This window comes from Acanthaster planci, linkage group LG06 (genome assembly GCF_054643075.1).
Source record: "Acanthaster planci isolate LZ-2023a linkage group LG06, COTS_SCS, whole genome shotgun sequence".
Classification (NCBI taxonomy): domain Eukaryota; kingdom Metazoa; phylum Echinodermata; class Asteroidea; order Valvatida; family Acanthasteridae; genus Acanthaster; species Acanthaster planci.
The window spans coordinates 11,345,874-11,362,690 of NC_141782.1; the positions used below are offsets into that span (position 1 = coordinate 11,345,874).

At 37.6% G+C, this 16,817-nt stretch overlaps 1 protein-coding gene across 8 annotated transcripts in view; it reads left to right on the forward strand.

Annotated features, from left to right (window-relative positions):
- Window positions 1-16,817, forward strand: part of LOC110988490 (uncharacterized) — a 76,205-nt gene that overhangs the window by 29,520 nt on the left and 29,868 nt on the right. For 5 of the 8 annotated variants that reach the window (XM_087137643.1, XM_087137647.1, XM_087137642.1 and 2 more), the window contains 10 exons: window positions 504-755; window positions 2,356-2,607; window positions 4,209-4,460; window positions 6,064-6,315; window positions 7,921-8,172; window positions 9,756-10,007; window positions 11,610-11,861; window positions 13,657-13,908; window positions 14,033-14,284; window positions 16,413-16,667. In XM_087137643.1, the coding sequence (XP_086993769.1) occupies window positions 504-755; window positions 2,356-2,607; window positions 4,209-4,460; window positions 6,064-6,315; window positions 7,921-8,172; window positions 9,756-10,007; window positions 11,610-11,861; window positions 13,657-13,908; window positions 14,033-14,284; window positions 16,413-16,667 (2,523 nt within the window). The remainder of the gene's footprint in view (window positions 1-503; window positions 756-2,355; window positions 2,608-4,208; window positions 4,461-6,063; window positions 6,316-7,920; window positions 8,173-9,755; window positions 10,008-11,609; window positions 11,862-13,656; window positions 13,909-14,032; window positions 14,285-16,412; window positions 16,668-16,817) is intronic. The other 3 variants (XM_087137645.1, XM_087137648.1, XM_087137649.1) reach the window with 2 other exon arrangements.

Consider the following 16,817-nt stretch of genomic DNA (forward strand, 5'->3'; position numbering starts at 1 on the left):
TTGCATCAATGGACTCACTGAATGAATTTGGTTCCAAAGGAGGGGTCCCTGGTATCTTATAGTTGGTAGATGTAAGGAAGTTCTAAATTCAACGAGATGAAGCTACGGTAGTTGCATGAACTAGTGGCATAATTGTAGATTTTAGTGTTCCTTTTAAAAAGCTTCAATGTTTGGATTCAAAGAGTTTGTAGATTTACACGTTAGAGTACGCAAATGATATTTATAAATATCATCTACAGATAAAGTGTTGAATTTGACAGCCAGTCAGAATGATCGTTTGAGGCAGATCCATTTATCAATTTGAAGGATTTCTTCTGATTCATTAATAATATGTCAAGCCTTTTCCTATCTTCATACGGTGCAATCAACACATACAATGATTCCATTTTAGTAAGCTTGGAATATTGTATAAGCAGTGTACTTTGAAATATATGTATATGTAGAAATCTGAACCTTGGTTAAGTTATAATCTACTTTATAACTTTCTTGTCTCTTTGCTGCAGTGGATCGCACTCCACCTACCATCCAACTTTGTCCATCTGACACGAGCCGGGAGGTGTCTTTGGGTGTTTCAAGTACAACTGTCACCTGGGCACCACCGACTGCCACTGATAATTCGGGTCAGACACCCACTGTGACACCTTCTCACACCCCAGGCTCCATCTTCCCAGTCGGCACAACTATAGTTACTTACACTTTTCAAGACCAGGCAGGCAATACCAATGTCTGTCGGTTTAATGTCATAGTAACAGCAGGTATGAATTTGGCATTACAACAATATTTTTGTCAACATGATCTCATTGGTGTCTGTATTCTCAATAATCTATTTGAGAATTGAATTTGAATAAAATCTGATGCCCTGACTTTTTTTATTCACGTGAACAGAACAATTTACATTCTCCATAGTAAAAACAGTGTTGCCGTACGTGATTCAGGGCAAGCTTTTTGCTTAGTTACATCAGAGATGCTTTGTTCCAATACACTGTTTTCAGTGGATAAGAAGGGCAGAAAGGAACCAGTCCATTCCTGACATGGTGGTCGCTATGCAAAAGGTTGCCCTGAGTCAAGAGGTATAGCAACACTGTCTTTAGTCAGGGAAATTCAATTGTTATGCTTACGTGCACGAGATAGCTCAGTGTATCAGATTTTATTCCAATTTAACACGCAAAAGGCTTATTGTAGACTCTGTCCTTGCATTATATACCCGTTTGGCATTTCAACCCATGCTTTTGAGCTGCTTGTGTTTAAAAAAGGAGATGGAAAAAGGAACAAAATATCTTCATCACATGGACAAACATTGAGCTTTTTCAGCTGATTTCTGCATGTATCATTTCACACATCCAGACAACTGCAGAAACTTGTCATAATTTCACATTTGTGTCCGCAAGAAAACAATTTTAATAACCATGAGTATAAAGATGGGGACTTCTGACAATGCAACAGAAGTTTAGTTTAAAAAACAAGTTGTACGCACATAAAGGCTGTTTAATTTTCTAACTTACTTCCGATATCGGAGAAAATAATTCAGGTTCAGGTTTATTTTTCATACTGTAGCGGTGAAAGCTAAAGCTTGTACTGGGTCTGCCCCCAGAAAAAGGATATATGTAGTTTAAACATTCATAATACAGTCAAATGAAGATTAATGATTAGGAAAAGGTGTTGAAATAAAAAATTCATGAATTTGTTAGCTGAAAAAGTTACAAAAGTGGTATGTACAAACTGGCCATCCTAACTAATTTCTAAAGTGTTTTTGACAACTGAGCTTGACAGTTACAGTTATGTCCTCTTAATTACCAGTGAAATTGATTATATTGAGAAGCGGATTTTTATTATACGTTTTACGTGTTGTAATTTGCATCAATGGACTCACTGAATGAATTTGGTTCCAAAGGAGGGGTCCCTGGTATCTTATAGTTGGTAGATGTAAGGAAGTTCTAAATTCAACGAGATGAAGCTACAGTAGTTGCATAAACTAGTGGCATAATTGTAGATTTTAGTGTTCCTTTTAAAAAGCTTCAATGTTTGGATTCAAAGAGTTTGTAGATTTACACGTTAGAGTACGCAAATGATATTTATAAATATCATCTACAGATAAAGTGTTGAATTTGACAGCCAGTCAGAATGATCGTTTGAGGCAGATCCATTTATCAATTTGAAGGCTTTCTTCTGATTCATTAATAATTTGTCAAGCCTTTTCCTATCTTCATACGGTGCAATCAACACATACAATGATTCCATTTTAGTAAGCTTGGGATACTCTATAAGCCGTGTCCTTTGAAATATATGTATATGTAGAAATCTCAACCTTGGTTAAGTTATAATCTACTTTATAACTTTCTTGTCTCTTTGCTGCAGTGGATAGCACTCCACCTACCATCCAACTCTGTCCATCTGACATGAACCGGGAAGTATCTTTGGGTGTTTCAAGTACAATTGTCACCTGGGCACCACCGACTGCCACTGATAATTCGGGTCAGACACCCACTGTGACACCTTCTCACACCCCAGGCTCCATCTTCCCAGTCGGCACAACTACAGTTACTTACACTTTTCAAGACCAGGCAGGCAATACCAACGTCTGTCGGTTTAATGTCATAGTAACAGCAGGTATGAATTTGGCATTACAACAATATTTTTGTCAACATGATGTCATTGGTGTCTGTATTCTCAATGATCTATTTGAGAATTGAATTTGAATAAAATCTGATGCCCTGACTTTTTTTATTCACGTGAACAGAACAATTTACATTCTCCATAGTAAAAACAGTGTTGCCGTACGTGATTCAGGGCAAGCTTTTTGCTTAGTTACATCAGAGATGCTTTGTTCCAATACACTGTTTTCAGTGGATAAGAAGGGCAGAAAGGAACCAGTCCATTCCAGACATGGTGGTCGCTATGCCAAAGGTTGCCCTGAGTCAAGAGGTATAGTAACACTGTCTTTAGTCAGGGGAATTCAATTGTTATGCTTACGTGCACGAGATAGCTCAGTGTACCAGATTTTATTCCAATTTAACACGCGAAAGGCTTATTGTAGACTTTGTCCTTGCATTATATACCCGTTTGGCATTTCAACCCATGCTTTTGAGCTGCTTTTGTTTAAAAAAGGAGATGGAAAAAGGAACAAGATATCTTCATCACTTGGACAAACATTGAGCTTTTTCAGCTGATTTCTGCATGTATCATTTCACACATCCAGACAACTGCAGAAACTTGTCATAATTTCACATTTTTTGTGTCCGCAAGAAAACAATTTTAATAATCATTAGTATAAAGATGGGGATTTCTGACAATGCAACAGAAGTTTAGTTTGAAAAACAAGTTGTACGCACATGTAGGCTGTTTAATTTTCTAACTTACTTCCGATATTGGAGAAAATAATTCAGGTTCAGGTTTATTTTTCATACTGTAGCGGTGAAAGCTAAAGCTTGTACTGGGTCTGCCCCCAGGAAAAAGGATATATGTAGTTTAAACATTCATAATACAGTCAAATGAAGATTAATGATTAGGAAAAGGTGTTGAAATAAAAAATTCATGAATTTGTTAGCTGAAAAAGTTACAAAAGTGGTATGTACAAACTGGCCATCCTAACCAATTTCTAAAGTGTTTTTGACAACTGAGCTTGACAGTTACAGTTATGTCCGCTTAATTACCAGTGAAATTGATTATATTGCGAAGTGGATTTTTATTATACGTTTTACGTGTTGTAATTTGCATCAATGGACTCACTGAATGAATTTGGTTCCAAAGGAGGGGTCCCTGGTATCTTATAGTTGGTAGATGTAAGGAAGTTCTAAATTCAACGAGATGAAGCTACGGTAGTTGCATAAACTAGTGGCATAATTGTAGATTTTAGTGTTCCTTTTAAAAAGCTTCAATGTTTGGATTCAAAGAGTTTTTAGATTTACACGTTAGAGTATGCAAATGATATTTATAAATATCATTTACAGATAAAGTGTTGAATTTGACAGCCAGTCAGAATGATCGTTTGAGGCAGATCATTTATCAATTTGAAGGCTTTCTTCTGATTCATTAATAATTTGTCAAGCCTTTTCCTATCTTCATACGGTGCAATCAACACATACAATGATTCCATTTTAGTAAGCTTGGGATACTCTATAAGCCGTGTCCTTTGAAATATATATATGTAGAAATCTGAACCTTGGTTAAGTTATAATCTACTCTATAACTTTATTGTCTCTTTGCTGCAGTGGATAGCACTCCACCTACCATCCAACTCTGTCCATCTGACATGAACCGGGAAGTATCTTTGGGTGTTTCAAGTACAATTGTCACCTGGGCACCACCGACTGCCACTGATAATTCGGGTCAGACACCCACTGTGACACCTTCTCACACCCCAGGCTCCATCTTCCCAGTCGGCACAACTACAGTTACTTACACTTTTCAAGACCAGGCAGGCAATACCAACGTCTGTCGGTTTAATGTCATAGTAACAGCAGGTATGAATTTGGCATTACAACAATATTTTGTCAACATGATGTCATTGGTGTCTGTATTCTCAATAATCTATTTGAGAATTGAATTTGAATAAAATCTGATGCCCTGACTTTTTTTATTCACGTGAACAGAACAATTTACATTCTCCATAGTTAAAACAGTGTTGCCGTACGTGATTCAGGGCAAGCTTTTTGCTTAGTTACATCAGAGATGCTTTGTTCCAATACACTGTTTTCAGTGGATAAGAAGGGCAGAAAGGTACCAGTCCATTCCAGACATGGTGGTCGCTATGCAAAAGGTTGTCCTGAGTCAAGAGGTATAGGAACACTGTCTTTAGTCAGGGGAATTCAATTGTTATGCTTACGTGCATGAGATAGCTCAGTGTACCAGATTTTATTCCAATTTAACACGCAAAAGGCTTATTGTAGACTTTGTCCTTGCATTATATACCCGTTTGGCATTTCAACCCATGCTTTTGAGCTGCTTGTGTTTAAAAAAGGAGATGGAAAAAGGAACAAGACATCTTCATCACATGGACAAACATTGAGCTTTTTCAGCTGATTTCTGCATGTATCATTTCACACATCCAGACAACTGCAGAAAACTTGTCATAATTTCACATTTTTTGTGTCCGCAAGAAAACAATTTTAATAATCATTAGTATAAAGATGGGGATTTCTGACAATGCAACAGAAGTTTAGTTTGAAAAAAAAGTTGTACGCACATGTAGGCTGTTTAATTTTCTAACTTACTTCCGATATTGGAGAAAATAATTCAAGTTCAGGGTTTTTTTTCATACTGTAGCGGTGAAAGCTAAAGCTTGTACTGGGTCTGCCCCCAGAAAAAAGGATATATGTAGTTTAAACATTCATAATATAGTGAAATGAAGATTAACGATTAGGAAAAGGTGTTGAAATAAAAAATTCATGATTTTTTTTAGCTGAAAAAGTTACAAAAGTGGTATGTACAAACTGGCCATCCTAACTAATTTCTAAAGTGTTTTTGACAACTGAGCTTGACAGTTACAGTTATGTCCTCTTAATTACCAGTGAAATTGATTATATTGAGAAGCGGATTTTTATTATACGTTTTACATGTTGTAATTTGCATCAATGGACTCACTGAATGAATTTGGTTCCAAAGGAGGGGTCCCTGGTATCTTATAGTTGGTAGATGTAAGGAAGTTCTACATTCAACGAGATGAAGCTACGGTAGTTGCATAAACTAGTGGCATAATTGTAGATTTTAGTGTTCCATTTAAAAAGCTTCAATGTTTGGATTCAAAGAGTTTTTAGATTTACACGTAAGAGTACGCAAATGATATTTATAAATATCATCTACAGATAAAGTGTTGAATTTGACAGCCAGTCAGAATGATCGTTTGAGGCAGATCCGTTTATCAATTTGAAGGATTTCTTCTGATTCATTAATAATTTGTCAAGCCTTTTCCTATCTTCATACGGTGCAATCAACACATACAATGATTCCATTTTAGTAAGCTTGGGATACTCTATAAGCCGTGTCCTTTGAAATATATATATGTAGAAATCTGAACCTTGGTTAAGTTATAATCTACTCTATATCTTTATTGTCTCTTTGCTGCAGTGGATAGCACTCCACCTACCATCCAGTTGTGCCCATCTAACATGAACCGGGAAGTATCTTTGGGTGTTTCAAGTACAACTGTCACCTGGACACCACCGACTGCCACTGATAATTCGGGTCAGACACCCACTGTGACACCTTCTCACACCCCAGGCTCCACCTTCCCAGTCGGCACAACTACAGTTACTTACACTTTTCGAGACCAGGCAGGCAATACCAACGTCTGTCGGTTTAATGTCATAGTAACAGCAGGTATGAATTTGGCATTACAACAATATTTTTGTCAACATGATGTCATTGGTGTCTGTATTCTCAATAATCTATTTGAGAATTGAATTTGAATAAAATCTGATGCCCTGACTTTTTTCATTCACGTGAACAGAACAATTTACATTCTCCATACTAAAAACAGTGTTGCCGTACGTGATTCAGGGCAAGCTTTTTGCTTAGTTACATCAGAGATGCTTTGTCCCAATACACTGTTTTCAGTGGATAAGAAGGGCAGAAAGGAACCAGTCCATTCTAGACATGGTGGTCGCTATGCAAAAGGTTGCCCTGGGTCAAGAGGTATAGTAACGCTGTCTTTAGTCAGGGGAATTCAATTGTTATGCTTACGTGCATGAGATAGCTCAGTGTACCAGATTTTATTCCAATTTAACACGCGAAAGGCTTATTGTAGACTCTGTCCTTGCATTATATACCCATTTGGCATTTCAACCCATGCTTTTGAGCTGCTTGTGTTTAAAAAAGGAGATGGAAAAAGGAACAAGACATCTTCATCACATGGACAAACATTGAGCTTTTTCAGCTGATTTCTGCATGTATCATTTCACACATCCAGACAACTGCAGAAAACTTGTCATAATTTCACATTTTTTGTGTCCGCAAGAAAACAATTTTAATAATCATTCGTGTAAAGATGGGGATTTCTGACAATGCAACAGAAGTTTAGTTTGAAAAAAAAGTTGTACGCACATGTACGCTGTTTAATTTTCTAACTTACTTCCGATATTGGAGAAAATAATTCAAGTTCAGGGGTTTTTTTTCATACTGTAGCGGTGAAAGCTAAAGCTTGTACTGGGTCTGCCCCCAGGAAAAAGGATATATGTAGTTTAAACATTCATAATATAGTGAAATGAAGATTAATGATTAGGAAAAGGTGTTGAAATAAAAAATTCATGAATTGTTTTAGCTGAAAAAGTTACAAAAGTGGTATGTACAAACTGGCCATCCTAACCAATTTCTAAAGTGTTTTTGACAACTGAGCTTGACAGTTACAGTTATGTCCTCTTAATTACCAGTGAAATTGATTATATTGAGAAGCGGATTTTTATTATACGTTTTACATGTTGTAATTTGAATCAATGGACTCACTGAATGAATTTGGTTCCAAAGGAGGGGTCCCTGGTATCTTATAGTTGGTAGATGTAAGGAAGTTCTACATTCAACGAGATGAAGCTACGGTAGTTGCATAAACTAGTGGCATAATTGTAGATTTTAGTGTTCCATTTAAAAAGCTTCAATGTTTGGATTCAAAGAGTTTTTAGATTTACACGTTAGAGTACGCAAATGATATTTATAAATATCATCTACAGATAAAGTGTTGAATTTGACAGCCAGTCAGAATGATCGTTTGAGGCAGATCCATTTATCAATTTGAAGGATTTCTTCTGATTCATTAATAATTTGTCAAGCCTTTTCCTATCTTCATACGGTGCAATCAACACATACAATGATTCCATTTTAGTAAGCTTGGGATACTCTATAAGCCGTGTCCTTTGAAATATATATATGTAGAAATCTGAACCTTGGTTAAGTTATAATCTACTTTATAACTTTCTTGTCTCTTTGCTGCAGTGGATCGCACTCCACCTACCATCCAGTTGTGCCCATCTAACATGAACCGGGAAGTATCTTTGGGTGTTTCAAGTACAATTGTCACCTGGACACCACCGACTGCCACTGATAATTCGGGTCAGACACCCACTGTGACACCTTCTCACACCCCAGGCTCCACCTTCCCAGTCGGCACAACTACAGTTACTTACACTTTTCGAGACCAGGCAGGCAATACCAACGTCTGTCGGTTTAATGTCATAGTAACAGCAGGTATGAAATTGGCATTACAACAATATTTTTGTCAACATGATGTCATTGGTGTCTGTATTCTCAATAATCTTTTTGAGAATTGAATTTGAATAAAATCTGATGCCCTGACTTTTTTTATTCACGTGAACAGAACAATTTACATTCTCCATACTAAAAACAGTGTTGCCGTACGTGATTCAGGGCAAGCTTTTTGCTTAGTTACATCAGAGATGCTTTGTTCCAAAACACTGTTTTCAGTGGATAAGAAGGGCAGAAAGGAACCAGTCCATTCTAGACATGGTGGTCGCTATGCAAAAGGTTGCCCTGGGTCAAGAGGTATAGTGACACTGTCTTTAGTCAGGGGAATTCAATTGTTATGCTTACGTGCATGAGATAGCTCAGTGTACCAGATTTTATTCCAATTTAACTGGCAAAAGGCTATTGTAGACTCTGTCTTTGCATCAACCCATGCTTTTGAGCTGCTTGTGTTTAAAAGAGGAGATGGAAAAAGGAACAAGACATCTTCATCACATGGACAAACGTTGAGCTTTTTCAGCTAATTTCTGCATGTATCATTTCACACATCCAGACAACTGCAGGAAACTTGTCATAATTTCACATTTTTTGTGTCCGCAAGAAAACAATTTTAATAATCATTAGTATAAAGATGGGGATTTCTGACAATGCAACAGAAGTTTAGTTTGAAAAAAAAGTTGTACGCACATGTAGGCTGTTTAATTTTCTAACTTACTTCCGATATTGGAGAAAATAATTCAAGTTCAGGGTTTTTTTTCATACTGTAGCGGTGAAAGCTAAAGCTTGTACTGGGTCTGCCCCCAGAAAAAAGGATATATGTAGTTTAAACATTCATAATATAGTGAAATGAAGATTAACGATTAGGAAAAGGTGTTGAAAAAAAAAATTCATGAATTGTTTTAGCTGAAAAAGTTACAAAAGTGGTATGTACAAACTGGCCATCCTAACTAATTTCTAAAGTGTTTTTGACAACTGAGCTTGACAGTTACAGTTATGTCCTCTTAATTACCAGTGAAATTGATTATATTGAGAAGCGGATTTTTATTATACGTTTTACATGTTGTAATTTGCATCAATGGACCCACTGAATGAATTTGGTTCCAAAGGAGGGGTCCCTGGTATCTTATAGTTGGTAGATGTAAGGAAGTTCTACATTCAACGAGATGAAGCTACGGTAGTTGCATAAACTAGTGGCATAATTGTAGATTTTAGTGTTCCATTTAAAAAGCTTCAATGTTTAGATTCAAAGAGTTTTTAGATTTACACGTTAGAGTACGCAAATGATATTTATAAATATCATCTACAGATAAAGTGTTGAATTTGACAGCCAGTCAGAATGATCGTTTGAGGCAGATCCATTTATCAATTTGAAGGATTTCTTCTGATTCATTAATAATTTGTCAAGCCTTTTCCTATCTTCATACGGTGCAATCAACACATACAATGATTCCATTTTAGTAAGCTTGGGATACTCTATAAGCCGTGTCCTTTGAAATATATATATGTAGAAATCTGAACCTTGGTTAAGTTATAATCTACTTTATAACTTTCTTGTCTCTTTGCTGCAGTGGATAGCACTCCACCTACCATCCAGTTGTGCCCATCTAACATGAACCGGGAAGTATCTTTGGGTGTTTCAAGTACAATTGTCACCTGGACACCACCGACTGCCACTGATAATTCGGGTCAGACACCCACTGTGACACCTTCTCACACCCCAGGCTCCACCTTCCCAGTCGGCACAACTACAGTTACTTACACTTTTCGAGACCAGGCAGGCAATACCAACGTCTGTCGGTTTAATGTCATAGTCACAGCAGGTATGAAATTGGCATTACAACAATATTTTTGTCAACATGATGTCATTGGTGTCTGTATTCTCAATAATCTTTTTGAGAATTGAATTTGAATAAAATCTGATGCCCTGACTTTTTTTATTCACGTGAACAGAACAATTTACATTCTCCATACTAAAAACAGTGTTGCCGTACGTGATTCAGGGCAAGCTTTTTGCTTAGTTACATCAGAGATGCTTTGTTCCAATACACTGTTTTCAGTGGATAAGAAGGGCAGAAAGGAACCAGTCCATTCCAGATATGGTGGTCGCTATGCAAAAGGTTGCCCTGGGTAAAGAGGTAGAGTAACACTGTCTTTTGTCAGGGGAATTCAATTGTTATGCTTACGTGCATGAGATAGCTCAGTGTACCAGATTTTATTCCAATTTAACACGCAAAAGGCTTATTGTAGACTCTGTCCTTGCATTATATACCCGTTTGGCATTTCAACCCATGCTTTTGAGCTGCTTGTGTTTAAAAAAGGAGATGGAAAAAGGAACAAGATATCTTCATCACATGGACAAACGTTGAGCTTTTTCAGCTAATTTCTGCATGTATCATTTCACACATCCAGACAACTGCAGGAAACTTGTCATAATTTCACATTTTTTGTGTCCGCAAGAAAACAATTTTAATAATCATTAGTATAAAGATGGGGATTTCTGACAATGCAACAGAAGTTTAGTTTGAAAAAAAAGTTGTACGCACATGTAGGCTGTTTAATTTTCTAACTTACTTCCGATATTGGAGAAAATAATTCAAGTTCAGGGTTTTTTTTCATACTGTAGCGGTGAAAGCTAAAGCTTGTACTGGGTCTGCCCCCAGAAAAAAGGATATATGTAGTTTAAACATTCATAATATAGTGAAATGAAGATTAACGATTAGGAAAAGGTGTTGAAAAAAAAATTCATGAATTGTTTTAGCTGAAAAAGTTACAAAAGTGGTATGTACAAACTGGCCATCCTAACTAATTTCTAAAGTGTTTTTGACAACTGAGCTTGACAGTTACAGTTATGTCCTCTTAATTACCAGTGAAATTGATTATATTGAGAAGCGGATTTTTATTATACGTTTTACATGTTGTAATTTGCATCAATGGACCCACTGAATGAATTTGGTTCCAAAGGAGGGGTCCCTGGTATCTTATAGTTGGTAGATGTAAGGAAGTTCTACATTCAACGAGATGAAGCTACGGTAGTTGCATAAACTAGTGGCATAATTGTAGATTTTAGTGTTCCATTTAAAAAGCTTCAATGTTTAGATTCAAAGAGTTTTTAGATTTACACGTTAGAGTACGCAAATGATATTTATAAATATCATCTACAGATAAAGTGTTGAATTTGACAGCCAGTCAGAATGATCGTTTGAGGCAGATCCATTTATCAATTTGAAGGATTTCTTCTGATTCATTAATAATTTGTCAAGCCTTTTCCTATCTTCATACGGTGCAATCAACACATACAATGATTCCATTTAGTAAGCTTGGGATACTCTATAAGCCGTGTCCTTTGAAATATATATATGTAGAAATCTGAACCTTGGTTAAGTTATAATCTACTTTATAACTTTCTTGTCTCTTTGCTGCAGTGGATAGCACTCCACCTACCATCCAGTTGTGCCCATCTAACATGAACCGGGAAGTATCTTTGGGTGTTTCAAGTACAATTGTCACCTGGACACCACCGACTGCCACTGATAATTCGGGTCAGACACCCACTGTGACACCTTCTCACACCCCAGGCTCCACCTTCCCAGTCGGCACAACTACAGTTACTTACACTTTTCGAGACCAGGCAGGCAATACCAACGTCTGTCGGTTTAATGTCATAGTCACAGCAGGTATGAAATTGGCATTACAACAATATTTTTGTCAACATGATGTCATTGGTGTCTGTATTCTCAATAATCTTTTTGAGAATTGAATTTGAATAAAATCTGATGCCCTGACTTTTTTTATTCACGTGAACAGAACAATTTACATTCTCCATACTAAAAACAGTGTTGCCGTACGTGATTCAGGGCAAGCTTTTTGCTTAGTTACATCAGAGATGCTTTGTTCCAATACACTGTTTTCAGTGGATAAGAAGGGCAGAAAGGAACCAGTCCATTCCAGATATGGTGGTCGCTATGCAAAAGGTTGCCCTGGGTAAAGAGGTAGAGTAACACTGTCTTTTGTCAGGGGAATTCAATTGTTATGCTTACGTGCATGAGATAGCTCAGTGTACCAGATTTTATTCCAATTTAACACGCGAAAGGCTTATTGTAGACTCTGTCCTTGCATTATATACCCGTTTGGCATTTCAACCCATGCTTTTGAGCTGCTTGTGTTTAAAAAAGGAGATGGAAAAAGGAACAAGATATCTTCATCACATGGACAAACGTTGAGCTTTTTCAGCTGATTTCTGCATGTATCATTTCACACATCCAGACAACTGCAGAAAACTTGTCATAATTTCACATTTTTTGTGTCCGCAAGAAAACAATTTTAATAATCATTAGTATAAAGATGGGGATTTCTGACAATGCAACAGAAGTTTAGTTTGAAAAAAAAGTTGTACGCACATGTACGCTGTTTAATTTTCTAACTTACTTCCGATATTGGAGAAAATAGTTCAAGTTCAGGGTTTTTTTTTCATACTGTAGCAGTGAAAGCTAAAGCTTGTACTGGGTCTGCCCCCAGAAAAAGGATATATGTAGTTTAAACATTCATAATATAGTGAAATGAAGATTAATGATTAGGAAAAGGTGTTGAAATAAAAAATTCGTGAATTGTTTTAGCTGAAAAAGTTACAAAAGTGGTATGTACAAACTGGCCATCCTAACTAATTTCTAAAGTGTTTTTGACAACTGAGCTTGACAGTTACAGTTATGTCCTCTTAATTACCAGTGAAATTGATTATATTGAGAAGCGGATTTTTATTATACGTTTTACATGTTGTAATTTGAATCAATGGACCCACTGAATGAATTTGGTTCCAAAGGAGGGGTCCCTGGTATCTTATAGTTGGTAGATGTAAGGAAGTTCTACATTCAACGAGATGAAGCTACGGTAGTTGCATAAACTAGTGGCATAATTGTAGATTTTAGTGTTCCATTTAAAAAGCTTCAATGTTTGGATTCAAAGAGTTTTTAGATTTACACGTTAGAGTACGCAAATGATATTTATAAATATCATCTACAGATAAAGTGTTGAATTTGACAGCCAGTCAGAATGATCGTTTGAGGCAGATCCATTTATCAATTTGAAGGATTTCTTCTGATTCATTAATAATTTGTCAGGGTAGGATCCATGAGTAATTCCTCAGACAAGTACATCATATTGAAGATGAGGCATGGATAACGTATTGTGAATAGAAATTAGAATACAGTGTGGGACAAAATATTTGTGTTTTGTAAGGACACGGAAGGTGCATGAAATAAGTGCAAGAACTTTCTGGTAATGCATTTTCCATGTTAACTTGTCATCAATTGAAAAGGTCATTGATAACTGAGAGGCAATTTTGTTAAATGCTTAGATGGTTAACTCAGTCCAAGTGTTTAGTAATCTCTCCTTCAGCACACACCCATGAAGTATCCTTAGGAATTTTCCAGCCCAGGTCTCATAAAGAAATATATTATTATTTGTTCGCTGCAGTGGATAGCACTCCACCTACCATCCAGTTGTGCCCATCTAACATCAACCGGGAGGTATCTTTGGGTGTTTCAAGAACAACTGTCACCTGGATACCACCGACTGCCACTGATAATTCGGGTCAGACACCCACTGTGTCATCCACTCACACCCCAGGATCCACCTTCACTGTCGGCACAACTACAGTTACTTACACTTTTCGAGACCAGGCAGGCAATACCAACATCTGTCAGTTTGATGTCACAATAACGGCAGGTATGAAATTGACATCATGAAATTTCTGCAGAAAATTGAGAATCATTTCCAGGTGTTTTTGTGACTTCAACCTTTAACATTCTAAGGGTGATGATTTTATGTACTTTTTATCTTTTTCATGCAGTGGATAATACTCCACCTGTCATCCAGCTCTGTCCGTCAAACATTAATCAGGAGATACCTTTAGGTGTTGCAAGTACAGTTGTCACCTGGACAGAACCAACTGCCACTGATAATTCAGGTCAGACACCCACAGTGACATTCACTCACACACCAGGATCCACCTTCACTCTCGGTGTGACTTCAGTTACCTACGTATTTCAAGATCAGGCGGGGAATTCCATCGTCTGCCAATTTGATGTGACAGTGACGTCAGGTATGGACACTATGAGCCAGTTCCAGAGATGCCAACTTGTACGGTTTAGGCGAAATTTTTACGATTTGTTTAGTCCGTTTAGATTTTTACGATTTCCAACGCGAAGGTACAAAACCATACAGTTGTGTATAAACTCTACGTAAGCCAGCATGGAGCCAGCTGGCCTCGCAATGCACATGTCAGAAATGTGTTGCTGGCATCCTGCAGTTTGTGCATACAAGCTGCATCAGTACCGGTAGAAACCAGCGTGGTTGAATAATCTGTTAGTGCAAATTAATGCTATGATGAATACGGGGCGAATAGGCTCGAATGCACCTCATATGCCATGTGATTGTGTATGTCCATGCATGGTATATGTACCGAGATCGTACACACGTGTGTCAAACATCATGATCGTGCTAAAGTTGACCAAATTGGAGTGGAGGACTGTCAAGGATTTGAATCCTGGATATTTGGTGGTCTGGACTTGTTTTGCACCGTGGCAACAAGTGAGCAGAAGCTCAGGGACGAATACACCAAAAAATGGCCTTCATTGCAAAGTCTTGTTGTGGAGAAGCTTACATGTGTTGTAATGCATGTAACGGTGACATGATAAATATTGCCCACGCTAGATCTTACAGCACTGAGAAGCACATTAGTTAGGCCAAGAAAAAATAGTTCTGCTTCCAATTAAATAGGGTCGGTAGGTAAGGATTTTTGACAATTTTTTGTGCTGATTGAATTGGACGAAAGTTACCAAAAATTGCTTCAAAAGTGATTAAAACAAAATCTCACCAAACTTAATGTGGAAATATAATCAACAATTAATTACAATTCACACTTGCACAATGCTAGTCAGGTAAACACAAGTGTTTTGACATGAAAAGAAGTTGATGACAGGTATTCGTTTTGAAAAAAAGGACAGCAGGATTTTTAAAAAACATTGGAAATTTTTTTTTCAAATTTACCAAATGAACATTTTTTGGGTCACACCAAAAAATTGGGGTCGGTTGGGAAACCGGACCTGGAAGTGCCTGAGAATTACACTTTTTCATTTTGAAAAGTTGGCATCTCTGCAGTTTGGTATTTCAAAAAGCCAAGGTCTCTTGGGAAAAGAGCGCACTCTCGATTCAGCTATGGCTGCGCTGATAGGACAGACTGTTGTATGTGTGCTTAGCTGTTCCCAAATAACCTTGTTCTGGGCATGTGCTGTTGGAATACCAAACTGGTTCAGCATTAATTGTTTTGCCAGACATCAGTTTGGTTGCCTTTTTTTCACCCTGTTAATATGCACCGCCCTGTGACTTAACTTTCTAGTGTAGTTACTACCTTGCAAAATGTATGTTCTTTTGTTTGGGGCAGTTATGGCAGAAAATTGGATGCAGAAAAGCCCCAATCAGTTTGTCTCCAGGAACAAGCCCTAATTTAATTGCGCAAAAAGAAGTATGTGAATGCTCAGCGTAGTGTGTGCAGCTTCTTTTTGAAAAGTCTCCCACAAAAAACTTAATTCAGTCATTTTTGAGTGGACATCCTCAGAATGTCCCTGACCTGTGTCGTCAATCAGATTCAGAGATAAGCATTAACGGGAAGTTGACCTAGGTGTCTGAAATGCAGGTGGTAGGGATCTTTCCTGTATCTGAAATGAGCCAGAATACCCTGCCTTTACTCCACTGCATTTGCTGTCTGCAGCGACAACTACTAGACAAATCAAACAAGCTCTCCAAGAGAGCAAACATACTAGCTCTCGGAAGCAACTGTTCAGATAGTGGCGCAGACAAGTTCCTAGCAGATTTTTCTGTATCCTTTTTGGCATACTGTATCACAAATCCCCCCTATTTACCACTAAGTTTTTTTACTCCCCACTGGTGACGCCAAAGGGCCATCTTGCATTTTTCCTTGTCCCTCCTTGGGCCCATGTGTGTGTATAGGTTGGTGGAAGATGTTTTCCTACCATATCTAGAAAGGACTTGCCGTGTCAGTTTCAAACTTGGTGTGTAGGAGCCTATTGATTTTGGACTCCAAAAGTTACAGGTCAAGGTCATTTTATAAAACCAACATTGAAACCAAGGAAATGCTTTTTGTGATCCCAAAGAATAGTCATGCAATTGTGTTTTGTTAAAACATCATTTTTGTGTTTTTCTTTCTTTAGTGGACCTCACTGGCCCTCAGATAATCTACTGTCCTCCTGACGTGACTCGCACCATCCTACGAGGCACTGGTCCTGTCATTGTCACGTGGCAAGAACCGTCTGTGATTGACAATTCGGGTATTGCACCCAGTGTGTCCAACACTCACAATTCTGGAGATTCCTTCTCTGCCACTGTGAGTACGTCCGTCACCTACACGTTCACCGATGCCGCTGGCAACAGCGCCATATGCACATTCACCATATCAATTACTGAAGGTATGGGTACCTGATTGTATTTGCTCTGTACATTGACTGTAAAGAATGCTTTATTTTCCTGTATCACATGGAACAGATTTGGGCCAGTGAAAATGAAGGAGTCAAAAACCAAAATAAGGAAATAGCATTGTGATTTTTATCCATTTGTTT